The sequence below is a fragment of the Emiliania huxleyi genome, assembly GCF_000372725.1.
Source record: "Emiliania huxleyi CCMP1516 unplaced genomic scaffold EMIHUscaffold_1, whole genome shotgun sequence".
Lineage (NCBI taxonomy): Eukaryota > Haptophyta > Isochrysidales > Noelaerhabdaceae > Emiliania > Emiliania huxleyi.
Genome location: NW_005202428.1, coordinates 1,972,201 through 1,990,480, shown reverse-complemented (window position 1 = coordinate 1,990,480; position 18,280 = coordinate 1,972,201). Strand labels below are relative to the sequence as shown.

Here is an 18,280-nt window from a genome sequence, read left to right as displayed (position 1 = left end):
TGTGACGGGCTCGCTCTCGATGAAGACGACGATAACGGGAGGACAGTGTGAATGTGCGACGTGTGTGTTAGTGTGAGTTACAGCAGGTCGCTTGGGTGTGGTCTTAGAGGTGGTGTGCTTACTGCTCAGTGCTTTTGAATGTGCTCTTACGTAATGACCGTGACGTTTCGTGTTCCCATGCATGCTGGCGCCGCTCTGGCACATTGACGACCCGACTCCTATGTATACCTCGCCGCGGAGAGTGCGGAGTCGGGAGTGGGAGAGCGCGGCTCTCGTTCTCACACACTCTCTCCGCTTGGCTAGATACACTTTTTGCTTTGTGCGCGCCGCACTGGCACGTCGTTTATGCGATGCGACAGACTGCCATAGTCTCCGCCCGCGGCCCGACTCCTCCCGCTCGCCTGCGCTCACCGGCGCGGCAGCAACGCCTCCTCGCTGTGGTCGAACCGCTGCTCGAGCCGCGCCAACCTGCCAGGAGAGACAGACTCGTCGACCGAGGCGTCGAAACGGCGCGAGGCAGTGAGGCCGTGCGCGTCGTCGTCATCGTCCTCCTCGAACTCGTCCTCGATCTCCTCGTCGATCTCGTCCCCCTCGTCGCCCGCCCCCTCCAGCTGCATCCCCGCCAAGCCGGCCAGCTTGCTCTCCAGCGCGTCGAGCCGCTGCTCCTCGTCGGTCAGCCGCAGCCCGCTCGCGGAGGCGCCGCCGCCGAGCGGAGGCAGGTCCGAGAGGTGGCCGGCGCCGCGCCGCCCCGCCGGCGCGAGCGGCTTGGCTGACGACGAGCCGGGGGCTGACGACGAGCCGGGTCGCAGCGACGAGGCGGCGGCGGCGGGCGGCGGCATCGGCGGAGGAGGAGAGCTGGGCCGCGGCGGCAGCGGCGGCGTGCCGCCCGCGCGCGAGCGGAGCAGCGAGACGAGCAGCGGCGTGCCGTCCTCGGCGGCGGAAGTCGGCACGCCGAGCGAGCCGGCGAGCGCCGCCCTGTCAAGCCCCGCAACGTCGGGCAGCAGGCGCGCCTCGGGCAGCAGGACGGAGGTGGTGTAGGCGAGGCCGCACGTGCTGAGCAGGTCGCGCACGAGGTGCAGCGCCAGCTCGCCCGCCGGCTCGGAGCGCAGGCGCGCAAGCGCCTCCGCCTCGGGCCCGCGCTGGTCCACAGGCTCCTCCTCGTGAATCGCGGCAAAGACGTTGGCGCGCAGCTCGGCGCGAATCCTGGCGAGCACGCCGCGCGATTCGAGCGCCGCCGAGACGATGCTCGTGAGCGACTCCACGCCGTCCAAGTCTATGGGCATGGCGCTCCCGGCAGGTACATTTGGCGCGGGAAGAAATTTATAATACCACTAGAGTGAGGCCCTTGACGGGCCCCGCCCCCAATGGGGCGGGGTTGAATGGGCTAGCACTGGCGTGGCGTTGACATGAGCACAAAGTTGCTAATGTGCGTAGACAAACACAGAGTAGGGTTGAAATCGTCCACGTAAGGCTTAGGGAGTGCTTGGGGTGGCCTCAGGCATCCTCAAGGGAGTCGCAGCGGTGCCCCATAAGCAGCTTAGCGATTGTCGAACCTCGAAGCGCGTTCGTTTGAAGGAAAAGGCACACGGTACTATCGGGCCACCGGAGAGTCACCGGTAAACTTCGACACTTTGAGGGGTGAGAGCGTGCATTATTGTGGCATATCATGTCACATAAGGTCGAGCTTGACCGCAGAAGCATCAAGAAGCGGATACTCCAGCTCGACTGTGCCGGCAAACTGCCTCCTCACGCCGGCCGGCTGCCAGCAGCCGTCGCGGCCCGTGGCGTGCTCCAGAGAGGGAGAGAGGTCGAGTCCGCATGGCTCAGGCCGGCCAGAAGGTGTGTGGCGACGGCACCGTGGCAGGAGTGCGGAGAAGAGCTCGCCGAACGCGAGCAGCGGAAGGCCGAAGTGTGCCAGCGCGAGAGCCTCGCGAACGGGTGCAGAAGGAGCTCGCCGTGACACGATGCCGGGCGGTGGTGGTGCTCTGGCGGCTGTGCACAGTGGGAAAGGTCAGGCTGCAACAGCGTAGCACGATGGTAGTGCCCCGCTGCAGCCTGGCCTGACATGCACAGGGCGAACAGAGACCTTGCTATCGCCTGGCGCTCGTCTGGGCAAACTTTGACCGCCGCCCGGCTCGCCACGAGCACGCAGCGACAAAATGATGACCGTGTCGAAGTTGAGGCTGGTCGAGAGGAAGAGGCTGCCGTGCGAGCCGGCAACTGGCTGGCTCGGCGTGAACGGCCGGCGGCGACTTTTTGCCGAAGAGCGTGCCTGCCGAAGAGCGAGTCTGACTCAAAGTGCACGGAGTGGGTGCCGCCGACCGTCGGGAAGAGTCCGATGGGTGCCAGGAGGATCCAGAGAGCGATGAAGGCGCAAATTGCGCCGCCGAAAGCGGCGGTAGAGGCCAGGACGTGCGCGTGGGCCGGTCGGGCCACGACCTGGGGCGAGCGATCGAGGGCCGCGGGGCTCGCCCCGCCGGCCGAGCGGTGCGAACGGCCGGTCGCCCGCTTCGGGTTGGACCCGCCGGGCGGTCCGGCGGCGGATGGCACGGCCGGGCGGGCCCCGGGAGGCAGGCGGGGCCGCGACAGGCGGCAGGGCAGAAAATCCCATTCGGAGAGCGTGTGGTCCGACCCCTCTGCTACTTTCAATGATAGGGACTGGCACCACTTGCGCACTGGTCAGTGTACTGGCCGAGCCCGCGCTAGCCCCCGCGAGCTCTCGTATCTGATACACATCTCGACACATAAAAATAAAAGAGGAGAGCCAGCGCGCCTGGCGCACGCATCACCCTCCGATGCTCTCGCACGGGTCTCGCCGGCCGCTCTGCCCCTGCCCACGGACCCCACACGTCTGCCCCACCGTCACCGGCGGCGTGCGCGAAGCAGGTACTCCTGAGGCAGAGCCGCCCGCCTGCGGAGAGGCGGGGGGGGGGGGGGCTTCGGCGGCATCGAGGTCTCAATCGGTGGCCAAACCTCAAAGAGAAACTCGGCCGCATCTCGGCCGCATCTCGGCCGCATCTCGCCGGATTGCGCAGTACTCGTCAAAGTCGAGAAGGCCGTCGTCCTGGCCGAGGCAGCGTGGGGGGAGGGGGGAGGGGGAGGAGTGGAGTGGGGTGTCGGAGACGAGCTGGCTTGGCTTGAGATCAGCCGAGATTAGCCGTTGGCTGCAACGCATCATGCGATCTGATCCCCGAAAATCTCGGACGTTCTCGGCCAATCTCGGCTCATCTCGCGTTCAGGTCGGCGAACTGAATGAGCCGCTGTGACGTGGGCTTGACGGGCGCCCCTATTCACACCACTCAGCGTGAACAGAGAGCACGCGAGGGCCAGGCTGGTGCGCCGTACCTATTCGCGCACTGTGCGGTGTTGAGCCCGTCGGTCGATGTGTGTGTGTGTGTGTGTGTGTGTGTGTGTGTGTGTGTGTGTGTGTGTGTGTGTGTGTGTGTGTGTGTGTGTGTGTGTGTGTGTGTGTGTGTGTGTGTGTGTGTGTGTCTGCATGTGTTTGTGTGCGCGTGTGTGTGCGTGCGTTTACGCACAGTGGGGTGACTCTTGCTTGAGTGTCTCCCGCCCATGCGTGCTTAGGTCCTGTCCAGGCGTCGTCTTCGCGGATGCTCACCACCACGGGCCCCACGCTTCCTCCTCGTGAGTCAACGAGTCCCAGCTAGCAGTGGGCTCTGTGGCGAGTGCCTGCACCCAGCGCCGCCCGCAGCTCCCCCGCAGTGACAAAGCCGTCGCCTATTCACGGGTGAGCGTGTGAACATACACGCTCCCCACCGAACCCCGAGGCGGCGGCAGCGCCGTCGGCATCGAGCGCATCGAACCCGTCGCGCAGCTGTGAATAGATGTGGCCGTGAAAGGAGACTCCGGGAGCGTGAAAGAGAGCTGTGTTCACAGACGGGTGGGAATGAGAGGCTCGCGGGGATCACAGGGTGTGAAGCAGAGCTGTTCAAGCACGGCGGGACCGTGTGGTCGTGTGTTCGCGGAGGTCTTGAAGGTGTCTCGGGGGTGTCTCTGAAGTGTCCGCCTGCTCGTCTGACGGAGACGGAGGCCGCCCGCCGCGAAATGCACCGAGCTTCTGCCAGAGGAGGGCCGCGCCGGTCGCCTCCATAGATCGCTCTTTCGTCCCGGCTCTGAGCGAGTCTTCATCCTCTGAGCGGCGAAAGCGAAGGCGAGTCGCGATGCGGCTGAGGAGACCAGGAGGCGCCTTCTCCTCGGCTTGCGCGAGCGGCGCTGCAGCCGCTGGAGTAGTGTGACACAGAGCAGGCGGCACGTTGGTGTGCGTCGTAAAGGACGTGGCGAGCAGGGCGATCACCCACATCAGAGAGACTCACACACTCTAGAGAGAGACTCTCACTCTCGCGTCGGGCCCGGCAGGAAGCTCTAGGTTTGTTTTTGAGAGAGAGATTTTTAGCAATACCAAACAAATCTAACACTCACACGTCATTTGGGGCCTGGAGCCCTGTTCACGCGCGCGCGAGACGTGCAGACAGGGTTGCCAGGTGAGAGCGAATGGCGCGGTTCACGCCTCGCACAACAGAGAGAGAGAGATGCGCTCTGCATGGTGGGACTGTTTTTGTGCTACGTCTTTCTTTTATCAACGATCGAGGAAAGGAAAGCCGCAGTACGGCTCCCGCGCCACTGGCTGTGAAAAAACTTTTTCCCTTTTTTTTGTTCTGCACGGGACTGGCGCGCACTGGACAAACAATACCTTCTCTCTCTCCGCACTGGTAGAGCTGTTTAACGTTGGGAGCTGAACAGTGTTGCTAGTGTTAACAGTAACAACAGAACAACAGTGGGGCTCCCCAACAACAGTAGCTAACGTTAGGCCGGCTGAACAACAATAAGGAAGGCCTGGCAGTGACCCACGACGATCTCCAGCGTCCAGTGCGGGTAATACCCGAAAATACCCGGGAAATCCCAGGTATTTTTGGGTTTTACCCGGGTTTTTTGCCGTTCTGCTTGCTGGCCGCTGAACAACAGTAACAACAGTAACAAACAGTAACAGCATTGGCTGGGGTGAACACTTGAACAACGTTAAGGATTTCAGCCAACAATAGCGCAACTGTTAGTTAGGCCCAAAGTTAATGTTAAACAGCTCTACGCACTGGCACTAACTAACACAGGCTGCTGCTGCTGCTGCTGTTACCTCCGGTCCACACGGGTACTCCCGTGCTAGGACAACAAGGCCCCACGGTACACGGCGTCTCCACACTAGGCGAGTCACACATGTGTCGTGATTGGGATCAAAGCGCTGACTGTAGACTAAGCTCCCTCGCACACACTGGGCACGGTGGCAGACGCCCAAGGGTGGGCGACGGCTAGCGCACCACAACCCTCTCCTTAAAATCCCAACAATGTGTGGTGGCGGCGTGCCGTCCTGCCAGAGAGAGATTTTAGAAAACCTTTCTTCCTCCCATCCCTCCTCTGGGTTGTCTGTTTTCTTAAAATTCTTTCTTTTACTGGGCACGGTGGCGGCGTGCCGTCCTCCCATCCCTCCCTTGGCTTATGTTTTTTCTTTCTTCACTGGGCACGGGACTGGCGCGCAAAAAGAAACAAAAGTCCCCGCTTTTTTTGTCGTCACCGCCGCTGCCTCTTCCGCCGCCGCTTCCATCCCTACCCCTCATCGGCCCTTCTGTTTTGCGTCTCAGCGCAGCCTCGACCCGATGCCTGCGCCCTCCAGCCTCGACCCGGTGCAGCAACGCATCGAGGAAGCTCGGAATCCGGTCGCGCGGCAAATTCTCAGGGATGCGACCGACTTTATCGCCGCCGCTCGCAAGGCGCAGCCCAACGCCGGCGAGGTGCTTCTGCCACCACCCGAGCGGCCACAGTCGAGCGACGCCGCGCCTCCGCCTCCGCCGTTTGTGCCGGCGACAGCCTTTGAAGGCCGCCGCGATGATTACGTCTTCAAGAGCGGCGGCGACGGCCTCGGATACTATCGAGACACGGCGGCGGCGATGCGACGGGCGGCGCCCAAGGCTGCGCCGCTGACGGGGCCTCTGAGCAGCGGCCCGATGAGTGGGCCGCTGCACACGCGGTGGACCTTCGAGCAGACGCCGGCGGAGGCCATGCTGCTGCTACGAGGGCTGCCGCCGGAGACAAGGCCGAAGGACGTGCGGCTCAACGCAACGTCGAAGGCCGTCTCGCTCAGCGTGGGCGGCGAGGCGGTGCTGACGAACGCGAAGCTGCATCTGCCGTGTGATCCGGACGAGAGCGACTTCACGCTGCACGACGTCGGAGATACCCGCACCCTCGCCGTGTCGCTCGCCAAGCTGCGCCTGCCAGGAGCGCCGCCGTCCTGGCCGGCACTGCTTGAGACCGCGGAGATGCTCTAGTCTTGGTCCTCGCACGATTTCTTTATCAAAAGCGCCCAAACTCTCCCTTGCCGCCGAGTCGGGGTATAGGTGGGCCGGACCCTCACAGCTCCCACCCTCCCTTGCTCGCCGCCCGCGCCCGGAGATGCTCGTCCCTGCCGACTCGGCGGTTCAAGCCTGGCTGCAGACGCTCACTGCGTGGCCGGTGCCCCTGGGCGTGGCGGCCGGAGTTCGGATGGCTGCGTCCACCACGGTCGTGATGCTCGTCCTCGAGCTCCTCTGCCTCGACGTCGCGATTGGCCTCGCTCGCAAGTCGCCGAGCCTGTACGCGCAGGCGTGGGCCGCAACGCTCCGCAACAACTTTCTGCTCGGCCCCGCCGTCTACTACGTGGCACAGGAGTTCTTCTGCTGGCCCGCGCTGCCGCCCGCCTCATCGGCGGTCGCGGCGGTCGCACTGGTGCTCGTGCACGCGGCGGGCTACTACACGGCGCACCGGCTGATGCACACCAAGGCGCTGTACTGGGCGCACTCCTTCCACCACCAGTTCTCTACGCACGTCGTCCCAAGCGCCTCCAACGCCGTCTCGCTCACCGAGTACGCCATCGCCTACATGCTGCCGTTCGTGGTTGGCTGCGTCGTCTGCCGCCCCGACGCGTTGGCGCTGTACGCGGCGGTGTCGCTCATCTCGGCGAACAACTTGCTGATACACACGCCGCGCCTCGAGGCGCTCGCCGCCGCGCTGCTCCCCTCCGTCTTTGTCAGCACCGGCGGCCGTCTCGCGCAGCGGCGGGAGGCGGGGAAGAAGAGACGCAGCGGTGCAACTGTGAACAGGCGGCCACCTGGAGCACCACCGCAAGCTGACGAAGAACTACGCTGCGCCTACGCTGAACCTCGACCGGCTGCTCGCCGCCTCGCCCACGCTGACGAGGGCGGCGGACGCCTTCTTCCTCGCCCTCGGGGGCAAGCCGGTGGCCGTGAGCAACAAGGCCGCCTGATCCGCCCGCAGTGCCGGCGCAGCCGCCCGCTCTCCCTCTACTCGTACCAGGCCAGCCGGCTTGGCCTGGCCAGCGCTCCCTCGCCGGCTCCTCTCCGAGCCACCGATAAGAAAGAAAGAAAACACACACACCAAACCTCCAAGTGCTCCAGACGAGGGATGGGGGGAGGACAGGGTCCCTACCTGCACGAGCATTGACACGAGCAGGATTTTGGAAGGACGATCCAGGGGTAGAAAAGAGAAAGCCGGCGACGCTTCTTTTGTTCGCAGGAGTCGCTTAGGCGGCTCCCGTGGTGCGTGGAGCGTGGTGTACCTGTGTTAGTGCCAGTGCGCGCCAGTCCCGTGTCCAGTGTCCGTGCGAGGGAGTTCGCTGGTAAAATTCTTTTGTTCGCAAAATGCCTGGCGCGCTCGACGAGCCGCAGTCGGAGACGTCATACTTTTTGTCCTAAAATTTTTCCATTAAATCCTCGCTACCCAACGCGGCCATATCCACCTCGAGAACCTCGGCGGAATAATTTCTTTTGTTCGCCAAAATGCCCAGCGCGAGCCCTGACGAGCCGCAGTCGGAGACGTCGTCAAGGCCGTTGACGATCTGGGCGACGTTGCTCGCGCTCTTTATTCCCACGCAGAAACCTGCACCGGATTTCAGCGCCGACTGGAGAGCGCGGCTTGATAAAATCAATAACGAGCTGGCGTGCCGACACGGCAGCGACAGCGACAGCGACATGGACCCCGCAAACGGCACGAGTTGACACCCAGCGCTGCTCGTGGCGCATGGATCGTGCGAGGTGTGGGCTACCGCGGCGTCGGCTGGCCGTGCCCGGCCGCTCCAACGGGCTTGGTGCGTACCATGAACATTCTAACATTCTACCGAAGTGGTGATGTTCCTCTTTTCGGACTGCTGGGAAAGCTCAAGCCTACCTGGAGGTAGGTAGTGGTGGGCTGGGGAAGGCCACAAAAGCTCGAGGTGCCACGCGGCGATTGGGCGCTCACGGGTCACTGGCCGTGTGTTGCACAGTCTCTCTCTGTCGCATTGGGAGATGCGTTCAGCGCGGTCGTGGTTGCGATTTCGCGGGAAAGAGGCAGGTGAGGTCGTAGTAAACCACGCACTGACAGGAGTGGACACACTAGCACGCACGGGGTAACACGCGTGCACGGTGTGCACAAACACATATGCTCCCCCGCAGCGCACGGGCGGACGGGGCGCACTCGAGTGGGAGTGCGTCGAGGGAGGCCGGTGGCGGCGCGCACAATACAAGAACACACCAGCAACGCCTCACAACTCACAGTGGGCACGCCAGTCACACACACGAAATCAAGAGCACGAGTCCATGCCAGATATCCACAAGACGCGGGTGTCGTCCGGACTCTGGTCGTGATGTCGGGAGTACACGTTCAAGACAAGGGCGGCACGCACAGTTGGAAGACAGCCTGCGGCTCCTGCGCGAGCGGCGCCGACGGCACCAGCGCGGCGCGCGAATTGCGCACGACCAGCTGTTCCAGCGCATTGTGCACGCTCGCGCTGCTTGGCCGAGCCGCAGGTGTGACTTGCAAGCACTGGTCGAGCAGCGAGCAGAGCTCGGGCGAGAAGGGGCAGGGAAGGCGGTACGCAGAGAAGAGGACGCGAAGGGCGCTGCGCCCGTCCGCCTGGCAGCGCGCGACCAATGCGAACCTCCAGTCCCGCTCGCTCGCCTCGTCCACAAAGAAGAACGATGTGGCCAGCCCAAAGGCCAGGCAACCAAAGGACCACACGTCAGCGGGCATTGGCGCGTACGGCGCGCGCTCGCTCGCAGCCAGCACCTCCGGCGCGGCGTACGAGCGCGTGCCCACCGTGTCCGTGCAGGCCGCGTCGACCGACGCCAAGTCAAAGTCAGCCAATTTGAGGCTGCCACAAGGCGCCACCAGCACATTCTCGAGCTTGATGTCGCGGTGACTGATGCCGTGTTGATGCAGGTGGGCGAGGGCGCACGCAATCTGCTCCAGAAGCGCGAGTACGAGCGGCTCCGGAAGCTGCGCGCCGGAGTCCCTGCGGAGGGTCGGGAGCCTTTCGTAGAGGTCTGCACCGCACCGCTCGAGCACGCGCCACAGGACGGTGCTGCTGGCCGGGCCGGCTGCAGTGCCGACGTAGAGGTCGCAGCGGGCGGGATGGCCAGCGATGCACTGCGAAGGCAGCAGCCCGACGTGGAAACCGTACAGCCGGACGACGTTCGGGTGAGGCGCCGAGCCTAGGATCTTGAGGACCCGCAGCTCCATCATTGTCCGGCGCGGCTCGAAGAAAGAGGCACACACGCAGACGTCCCTCTGTGCCTCACTCGCTGTCGAGGCCTGCCTCCCGGCGTAGCACGCCGCGTTGGAGCCTGCTGCAAAGCTGCTTGAGGCGACGTCAACGAGCCGCAGCGCCTGCATTGCCTCCCGGGGCGGAGGCGGGGCGGCGGGGCCAGCGCCCCGGCTCGCAAGCGAGCGAGGGGCGAGGGCCCGCTGTCCGCCGTGCCACTCGTGCAGGGAGGGGTGCGTGGGCATCGACTCGGGTAGCGCGCGCCAATGGAAGACTCGAGGAGGGGGTGATCTCCTTTGGTGGCAATGTGGAAGTTGCAGTCCAATAGAGGAGATTTCGAGTTACTGCCCGCCGACTTCTGAAAAGGAGCGCCGACCCCACCCTGGTTCGTGGCGACCTAAAGAAATTAAAAACGCGCGATTAGCTCGGACCCCCTGCCCACACCGGAACTCTTGTGTAGCTCTGGCAAGATGATCCCTTGATCCCTGTCCCGTTGGGCCTGCTGTCAACAGTCAGCCAAAGAAGAAAGAAAGAACACAGACACCCCAAGGGAGGGATGGGAGGACGGCACGCCGCCAGGGATTGCAAAAGTCACCCAAGCGCAGGGACAGAAAAATTTCTCGTTTCGCTGGGCACGATGCCGCTGACCGCGCTGACTGCGGACGACACCGGGCTTCTCAAGGAGGTATCACTCGCGCCGGAGTCGTCCGTCGTCCGTCGGTGGGGCCAGCAGGCGTGCGGACGCGGCGTCTCGCGCGCCTGCTGGGGCCCGGGCGCCGAGGAGACGCATGTGGGTGTCGGCCTCGAGGACGGCACGGTGCGGTTCTGGCGGCGGTCTGCGTCGACGGTGGCGATCGCCGAGGAGAGCGAGGACGCCTCGCCTCCATCTGTCGACTTCGCAGCCGGCGAAGAGATCGGAAAGGGAGTCGCGCCGCACGGCGGCGGGCCCAACGGCATCGCCGGGCTCTTTGCCCACGGCGAAGCCGCTCCGCGCGTCGTCGCCGGCGAGCGGACTGGTCGCGTGCGGGTGTGGGTGTGGCCCGACGGCAGCGCGGCTCACGGCCCGCAGGGCGAGCCGCTCGCCACGATCGAGACGGGAAAGGCGGCGGCGGTGTGCCGTTCTGCTGCGGGCGGCGAGGGCGTCGCTGTCGGAGGGAAGGGCGCCGACCCGTCGGTGTGGTCGCTCGAGGCGGGCAAGGCGGTGTGGCGCGCGCGGAATCTGCCCAACGACGAGCTCGACCTCGCGGTCCCCATCTGGCTCACCGACCTCAAGGTTGCTGAGGGCGGGAGGCTCCTCGCGACGGGCCACGGCTTCGTGGCGAGCCGGTTCGACCAAGCCCCTCCCCCACCAGTCTACACACATCACACCATTCTCCCTCCCACCACACCACATCTCCGTCACACTTCTCCAGAGCACCACACCACTCCGCACGACTTCCTCTCTCTCCACCTCAAGGCGGTGTCACGGCCCGTCTGTACGACACGAGGACCCTCTAGCACCGTTCAGGACCCTTCCAGGAGCCTCACCCTTCTAGGAACCTTCCCGTAGACTGCGCGGTGAGGTGCGGCTGTACGACACGTCGGCGCAGCGCAAGCCGGTGGCGCGCGTGGTCGCACCCTTGGGCGAGGAGGCCATCTCCGCCGTCGCCGTCTCTGCGGACGGACGCCACGTCTTCGCCGGCAGCGTCAGCGGCCACCTGGCGCGGCTCGACGCTCGGATGAGCCTCAAGCCGGTGGAGAGGCGACTCCTACCCCCTCCCCTCCCTCGCCTCCTCTGCGCTCCTCCTCGCCTCCCCACCGCCTCCTCCTCGCCTCCCCACCGCCTCCTGCGGACGGCCCCGCAACGCAAGCACCGCTAACCCTAGCCCTCGCCCTGGGGCGGACCCCGCCTGACGCAGGTACCGCGCAAACGCGGGCTCGATCCGCGAGATCGCTCTCCACCCGACCCTGCCACTGCTCGCGTGCGCCGGACTCGACCGCAAGATGCGCCTGTACAACTGGGGCTACGGCGGTGAGATGGCCGCCGCTCCGCCTCCCTCCAACTCCTCCCGCCTCGCCTCGACCTTACCGTCGCCTTGTCACCTCGCCTTGTCACCTCGCCGTGGCCTCCCCTCCCCTCCATCGCTCACCTCCCTCGCCTGTGGCAGGCGGGCGCTGGTCGGCCGAGCGGCGCACTGGCCTCGCTTCCTAGATGCCGGGACACGGACCCGCGTATTCCGAGTAGCACTCGAGAGGGCACGCATTCAGCTCTCGGCTGCGGTTAGCTGGACCCGTCTCCCTTTCCTCACGCGGTGCTCCGGACACACGGCACGAGACCGTCCTCCCGCCCTGACCTCGGTGCGACCTCCTGGCGCAGGCCCGGTGGCCAGCGTGTACCTCAAGCAGCGGCTGACCGCCTGCCTCCTGTCGAGCGAGGCTGGCACGGCGGCGGAGGTGCGCGCGCTGCGGCTGCGCGGCGCGGGCGACGACGAGGAGGAGGCGGACGTGGGCGAGATGCTTTCCGAGCTGCCAGAGGCGGGCGCGCCGGAGGGCGGGGAGGAGGAGGAGGGCGAGGAGGAGGAGGAGGGCGAGGAGGAGGGCGAGGAGGAGGAGGAGAGCGAGGAGGGCGAGGAGGAGAGTGGAGAGGAGGGCGAGGAGGGCGGCGACGACTTCTTCTCCGCGCGCTTGGCGTCCCAGGCGAGCGACGGTAGCGCCGAGGAGGAGAGCGAGGAGGAGAGCGAGGAGGAGGTTGCGCCGCCGCCGCGCAAGAAGGGGCCGGCCGCGACCTTGAAAATGCGCAAGGAGGGGCCGCCCACGAGCCGGTCGAAGGGGTCGAGCTCAAGGGGGGCCGCTGCGGCTGGCGCACGACAGGAGGGAAAGAGCGGCGGCGGAGCCGGAGGCTCAAAGGGAAGGAGCGGCAAGGCCGGGCGGTCTTCAAGGCGGTGATTTTGAATCGGAAACTTCGGTGTTGTGGCCTTTATTGTGCGTGTGTGAAACTCGTGAGTAGAATCAAGGCCATATGACTAACCAGAAGAACACGCGCACACCTCTCGCCCACACTCTCCAGGGGGGCGCATACGAAATCATGTTTTGGACCGATAAGTCATAAGAGTTCCTGAGAAGAGTTCGCACCCGTGATGTGCTATAGTGTTGATGTGATTATGCTAGGGGTGTGTCCTGACCACCTGAGACGTCGCAGCGCGGGTCCCCGCGCCAGGCGCCGTGTGCGGCAGCGTGTGGCGCCCTCGCCCCAGGCTATCCCTAGCTGGGGCTACCCAAGCGGGGGGCTGTACCCGGCCGGCCACGCGGCGACTTTGTCGACTCCAATTGCGCCGGTGAAGTCGGTGGCCACATCCATGAGCGCGCCCGTGAAGTCGACCCCTTCGACGGCCGCGTCCTTGAACGAGGCGCCCACCTGACCCGAGGGGTCGATCTCTTCCCGTGAGTGACGCGGACACGCGTGGTTATCAGCCTACAGGTGTTGTCGAGTGGCGGTGTGTCTCGAAGGGTGTCGCGAGGTTGTCGAGCGGCAGGGGCAGTCTAGGCGACGATGGCTCGGGCGCCCACCAGGTCCGCCTTAGCGAAGCTCGCCCCGACCAGCCTCGCCCCGTTGAACTGGGACTCGGCCAGCCGCGCGCGAGCGAACTGGGCGCGCGGCGCGGCCGCCCCCTCGAAGAGCGCCTTCTCCGCGACCGCGTCGGAAAAGTCCGCCTCCTCCGCCTGTTCAGCAGCGCACGGCGTCCCCCCGCCCCTCCGCCCCCACAGCGCCCCGCCGCCGTCCCGGCCCCTCCCGCCTGCACGAAGCCCACCTTTGCGGCGCCGAGCTGCGACATGCGGAAGTCTGCGCGGCGGAGGGAGGCCTCGGTGAGCTCTGCGCCGACCAGGTCCGCCTTGGTCAGGTCCGCGTCGTCGAGGCGCGCGGAGTTGAGGCTCGCGCCGCGGAGGTCCGCCTAAGGTCAGGTCAGGTCAGGTCAGGTCAGGTCAGGTCAGGCACACGCTTCTCGGCGCACACACACATGGTGGTGGGCAAGGTAAGGGCAACCCTCGCGACTCCACGTCTACGTCTACGTCTACAAAGACAGGAGCCCAGCGGCATTCAGAGTGCAAGACCCAGTGTGCGTGCCGTGCGTGCCGTGCGTGCCGTGCGTGCCGTGCGTGCCGTGCGTGCCGTGCCGTGCGTGCGTGCCGTGCGTGCGTGCGTGTGTGCGTGCGTGCGTGTGTGCGGTTTGCAGGTTTCGCCTCGGCGAGAGAGGCTCGGAGCAGGGAGGCGTGCGACAGCTTGGCGAGCACCAGGCTCGCGCGAGAGGCGTCGGCACCGTCGAGGCTCGCCTGACGACGAGACGAAGCCATCGACGAGGTGCAGCCGAGATGTCGCCGAGATGTCGCCGAGACAGAGCCGAGATATAGAGGCATCTCCGCCCCCATCGAGGCTCTCGCCTGCGCTCGAGAGGGTGGCGGCCGTGACCCCGGGTGGCCTCTCGGGGCGATCTCGCGCCTGCTCGAGGTTGACGCCGTCCCAGCTTCTCGCCCGCAGGTCACAGCCGGGGTACGAGGCGCCGAAGGCCGGCAGCGCCGCACAACCCGCCTTGACTTGGCTCGCGGCGGGGTCGGGCGCCTACGCCATGAACCCCCGGGGTCACACCGAGGGCTGACGGCTGAGCGGGACTATAGGGGCGGGAACTAGGGGCGGGAACACCAACACGGTCCCGCGTGGCGTGCAGTGGACTCGGAGCACCGCGTGAACACGAGGGCTCTTACGGATACAGGCAGAGACAGCTGAGTCTGTGGCCCCTCTCGAGTGCTCGTCGGAATACGATGGTCCGTACTCCCCGCACCTTGAAGTGCCCTCGCGCCATGTCGAAGGTCGAGGGCGTCGTTCCTCTGGCCAGAGTGAAGTCGGCCCCCTCCTGCGGTGGGTGGCGGGCGGTTGGGGGGCGAGAGTCAAGCCGGGGGAGAGTCAAGCCTGTCAACTCAATGTGGCGTGTGTCGTCCCCTCGCGCTTCCGCGCACGCGAGAGGCGCGCACACTAGAACGCGTCTGCGCGCACGTGGCCGACGCACCAAATTCGCTCCTCGGAAAGTCGCGCGCGAGAGGTTCGTGCGGACGAAAGTCGCGCCTGCGGGAGAGGGGCTTGTGGAGAAGGGTCGGGGCGGGCGTGCCGGGAGGGGATTTGAGCAGCCCGCGAGACTTCCCGCGAGAGAGGCGCTAGGCTGCACGCCTCGGAGGTCGGAGTAGCGGAAGCTGGCGCCGACGGCGGAGCCGCGCCGGAAAGTCGCCGAGCGCAGCTGTGCCGAGCGCAGGTCTGCGCCGTTGGAGAAGAGACGACCATCAGACGTCACGTGCACCGTACTGCTGCTCACTAGCTCTGCTGCTGCTACTACCGTACTGCTGCTACTACTACCGTACTACACCTGCGCCATCGAAAACGCTGTCGCGGAGGATCGCGCCTGTACTTCACACAGCCACAGCGATGAGCAGTGCCGGCCCGTCTCGTGCAGCGCCACACAAAAGGGGGGTGGGGGGGGCGCCGTTGAGCGATGCCTCGTCCGCCTGATGTGAAGAAAGGGGGTGAGGCGCACGCACTGAGCGGACACCGTCACAGCTGAAAAGGAGCCCCGGGTGCGAGAGGAGTTTCGCTATGGCGAGCGCTATGGCGAGTGTTGCGAGCCTGTATGTCCTTCAGGTCACAGAACAAGAGGCTGGCGCCTAGTGACGATCGATGATTAATTAATACTACTCCCCCTCCTCTGCTCAGGCACAGAACAAGAGGCTGTGGCGCCGTCGAGGCTTGCGGCGGACATCTCGGCCGCGCGCAGGCTGCTGTCCATGAGGAGCCCCTGTCTCCAGTCGGTAAACTCGAGGCCGGCACGCTCGAAGGTGGCCGACACGGCCACCGCCTGGGAGAGATCGAAGTCAGGGACGGACGCGTGATCTCGGCGTATCTCTCGGGTGACCTCGGGTGGGATCTCGGCTGGGTCTCAGGTGGGGTCTCGTGTGATCTCGAGTGATATCGTGTGGTCTCGAGTGATATCGTGTGGTCTCGTGTGTGGTCTCGTGTGATCTCGTGTGATATCGTGTGGTCTCGTGGGTGGTCTCGGGTGGTCCCCGCCTGACGGAGCGTGGAGCGGAAGAACTGCGCGCGGGTGAAGCTGCCGCCCGAGAGGTCCGCGCCGTCCAGGTTGACTGACTCTACGCTGAGGCCGTCCCACTGAACGAGCCGCAAGTCGCACCCGGCAAACCCATCGCCGCCGCTGCTCGACGATGGCATCGACGACGGCATCGACGACGGCGAGCCGCACGCCCGCGGAGGGACGACGATCGCCGGCGGGGGAGGAGGCCATCCTAGCGGGCCGGCCGCTGAGACTGCTCCACGATACCTCGCGTCCCCGCCCCGAAAGGGTTTGAAGGTTCTTAGGCTGAGCGCGCTCTCGAGGACAAAGCACGCGCTGTTGTCGACTGGCACTGAGTGCGAAGGGACCTCTTTGTGCTTCTCGCACAGTTTGTACCGTTTCGTCGTCGAGTACTCGTACGCGACGCACTCGCGGTCGTTCAAGCACGCCTCTGCACACCGCTCGTGCGACAGCTCCCAAACTTCCGAGTAGGAGCCCTGGCCGCCGCCTGGCGTGGCGCAGGCGCCGCGGCCGAGGATGAATCGGCGCTGGAACGTGGAACCCAACTGCTGCCCACAGGCAGGCTGAGCTGCGAGAGTTAGAGCATACACCACAGCAGCGCGCAATCGGAGCGACTCGTGTTCCATAACCGGAGCGACAGGGCGACAGACTGCCCCAGACGGCGTCTGAACCGGAAGAGACAAAAAAGGGAAAAGTCCTCAAAGCGCGCCGGTGCCTCACAGCGTCAAAGCGCGCCGGCGCCTCACAGCGGCAGCGAACATCGATCCGCCTGCACGATCGGCCTGAAATCGGCCAGCGCTCACACTAGCCCGCAGCGCTTCCCCCTCCCGGCGCTCTCTACAACGTGAAATCTCTACAACAAACTCTACTCGCTTAGTGTAGGTAAACGAAAAAAGTAGATTTGAATTCGTCCACGTACGGCTTCGTGAGTGGTTGGGGTGGCCTCAGGCATCCCCAAGGGAGCCTCTGCGGTGCCACATAAGCAGCTTAGTGATTGTCGAGACTTTAAAGTGTTTCGTTGGAAGAAACGCAAACAAGACAGACGCTACTATGGTCACCAGTAAACGAAAACTCGACTTTGAGGGACCATATCTCAAAAGGCTGGGTGAGAGCATAGCATTATTGTTGTATATTAGGCCGCATAAGGTCAGACTTGACCCCACAAGCATCAAGAACCCGATGCTCCGGCTCGACTGTGCCGGCACACTGCCTCCTCGCGCTGTCGCGCACGCTGCTCGCAGGCCGTTGCGGCCCGTGGTGCACCAGAGAGAGAGGTCGACGCGTTGCCCCCGCCGGCGACCCCGCGCGGCTCAGGCCGGCCAGAAGGTGTGTGGTGACGGCACCGTGGCAGGAGTGCGGAGAAGAGCTCGCCGAACGCGAGCAGCAGATGGCCCTGGGGAGTCGACGGGCCCCCGGGGGCGACGGGGGTGCTCTCGCGGGGGGTCCCCCCAGTCAAGGGGGTCTGGGGCGCAGCCCCAGGAAGCCCGCCGCAGGCGCCGATTTTTTCGGGCTTTTTTGACTGATTTTCATGAGGTGTTGCTACTATTTTGGGACCAGTTGAAGCCTAAAAATGGCTACAAATACAGCCACAACAGCGGCTAGTCGTGCGCTGCTACTGTGTGGCAGAGCCCATAGAGAGGGCTTTCAGGAGCACTATTCAGTTTGATCCAGCTCAACGTTGCGGAGTAGTAAGACTGTTCCGTTACCGTGAGCGGCCGGCGGCCGGCGGCGGCCGGTGCGGCACGCGGAGCACTCCGTGAGCTGTGACGGGTGCGGACGAGCGAATGAGAGGTCCCTTTCAGTGAGAGATAGGCAGCCCTAGTCTCTAATAACACATCTCCCACAGATAGCGACCTCTCATTCGCTCGTCCGCGCCCGCCACTGCTAGTCGGGGCACTCCCGGCGTGCGGCCCGGTCCCGGTCGTCACTCCGGTTGCTCGTGTTCACACCGTCAGAACTCAGCTCCGCTAAGGATCCAGCGTCTGAGACTTGGGCATCTTACACAACTTTTGTAGTAGAGCACAATGGCACCCTTGGATCAAGTGGATCACTTCATTATTGGACCTTATTGGAGACCCCCGTTTTCGGCCGCCGCGGCCGGAGAGCACCCCCGTCGCCCCCGGGGGCCCGTCGACACCCCAGGCAGATGGCCAAAGTGTGCCAGCGCGAGAGCCTCGCGAGCGGGCGCAGAAGGAGCTCGCCGTGACACGATGCCGGGCGGTGGTGGTGCTCTGGCGACTGTGCACAGTGGGCAAAGTCAGGCTGCAACAGGGCAGCACGATGGTAGTGCCCTGCTGCAGCCTGGCCTGACATGCACAGGGCGAACAGAGACACTACTATCGTCTGGCGCTCGTCACCGAATCTGGGCGAACTTCGACCGCCGCCACAGCTCACCACGAGCACGCAGCGACAAAATGTTGACTGTACGGAAGTTGAGGCTGGTCGAGAGGAAGAGGCTGCCGTGCGAGCCGGCAGCTGGCTGGCTCGGGCGGACTGAATCCGCCGCCTTTTTTCGGCTTCTTCATTCATAGTAGCGTATACGCTACTTTTCGTTTACCCACACTAAACGAGTACATCATAAGCGGCGAAC

At 64.9% G+C, this 18,280-nt stretch overlaps 7 protein-coding genes across 7 annotated transcripts; 3 read left to right on the top strand and 4 right to left on the bottom strand.

Moving 5' to 3' along the window:
- Window positions 1–299: 299 nt before the first annotated feature.
- Window positions 300–1,283, bottom strand: EMIHUDRAFT_194517 (hypothetical protein; the record flags this gene model as incomplete). The annotated part of the gene is made up of 2 exons (XM_005794294.1): window positions 300–401; window positions 912–1,283. 2 exons carry the CDS (start codon window positions 1,281–1,283, stop codon window positions 300–302), a joined length of 474 nt encoding a protein of 157 aa, XP_005794351.1.
- A 189-nt stretch (window positions 1,284–1,472) lies between these two features.
- Window positions 1,473–4,108, bottom strand: EMIHUDRAFT_194516 (hypothetical protein; the record flags this gene model as incomplete). Its single annotated transcript, XM_005794293.1, has 9 exons — window positions 1,473–1,503; window positions 1,674–1,742; window positions 1,857–1,927; window positions 2,001–2,060; window positions 2,168–2,272; window positions 2,323–2,439; window positions 2,745–2,911; window positions 3,694–3,735; window positions 4,069–4,108. 9 exons carry the CDS (start codon window positions 4,106–4,108, stop codon window positions 1,473–1,475), a joined length of 702 nt encoding a protein of 233 aa, XP_005794350.1.
- Window positions 4,109–5,589: 1,481 nt separating this feature from the next.
- EMIHUDRAFT_431869 (hypothetical protein) lies at window positions 5,590–6,363 on the top strand. The gene has a single exon (XM_005794292.1). It carries the CDS (start codon window positions 5,664–5,666, stop codon window positions 6,330–6,332), a length of 669 nt encoding a protein of 222 aa, XP_005794349.1. The 5' UTR covers window positions 5,590–5,663; the 3' UTR covers window positions 6,333–6,363.
- A 31-nt stretch (window positions 6,364–6,394) lies between these two features.
- On the top strand, window positions 6,395–7,685 carry EMIHUDRAFT_431867 (hypothetical protein). The gene is made up of 2 exons (XM_005794291.1): window positions 6,395–7,083; window positions 7,148–7,685. The coding sequence occupies exons 1-2, from the start codon at window positions 6,457–6,459 to the stop codon at window positions 7,304–7,306; spliced, it is 786 nt and encodes a 261-aa protein (XP_005794348.1). The 5' UTR covers window positions 6,395–6,456; the 3' UTR covers window positions 7,307–7,685.
- A 1,015-nt stretch (window positions 7,686–8,700) lies between these two features.
- Window positions 8,701–9,558, bottom strand: EMIHUDRAFT_61076 (hypothetical protein; the record flags this gene model as incomplete). Its single annotated transcript, XM_005794290.1, has 1 exon — window positions 8,701–9,558. The coding sequence occupies one exon, from the start codon at window positions 9,556–9,558 to the stop codon at window positions 8,701–8,703; it is 858 nt and encodes a 285-aa protein (XP_005794347.1).
- Window positions 9,559–10,217: 659 nt separating this feature from the next.
- EMIHUDRAFT_194512 (hypothetical protein) lies at window positions 10,218–12,668 on the top strand (the record flags this gene model as incomplete). Its single annotated transcript, XM_005794289.1, has 7 exons — window positions 10,218–10,906; window positions 11,130–11,313; window positions 11,510–11,591; window positions 11,937–12,064; window positions 12,257–12,381; window positions 12,459–12,501; window positions 12,627–12,668. The coding sequence occupies 7 exons, from the start codon at window positions 10,218–10,220 to the stop codon at window positions 12,666–12,668; spliced, it is 1,293 nt and encodes a 430-aa protein (XP_005794346.1).
- A 162-nt stretch (window positions 12,669–12,830) lies between these two features.
- EMIHUDRAFT_95110 (hypothetical protein) lies at window positions 12,831–16,316 on the bottom strand (the record flags this gene model as incomplete). The annotated part of the gene is made up of 7 exons (XM_005794288.1): window positions 12,831–12,974; window positions 13,127–13,279; window positions 13,369–13,509; window positions 14,025–14,174; window positions 14,395–14,466; window positions 14,620–14,675; window positions 15,674–16,316. The coding sequence occupies 7 exons, from the start codon at window positions 16,314–16,316 to the stop codon at window positions 12,831–12,833; spliced, it is 1,359 nt and encodes a 452-aa protein (XP_005794345.1).
- Between the last annotated feature and the right edge of the window lie 1,964 nt (window positions 16,317–18,280).

Coding starts and splice junctions, on each gene's coding strand:
- EMIHUDRAFT_431869 (XM_005794292.1), top strand. CDS start 5,664: ATGCCTGCGCCCTCCAGCCTCGACCCGGTGCAGCAACGCATCGAGGAA.
- EMIHUDRAFT_431867 (XM_005794291.1), top strand. CDS start 6,457: ATGCTCGTCCCTGCCGACTCGGCGGTTCAAGCCTGGCTGCAGACGCTC. Junction 7,084..7,147: donor TCTTTGTCAGCACCGGCGGC/CGTCTCGCGCAG, acceptor TGAACAGGCGGC/CACCTGGAGCACCACCGCAA.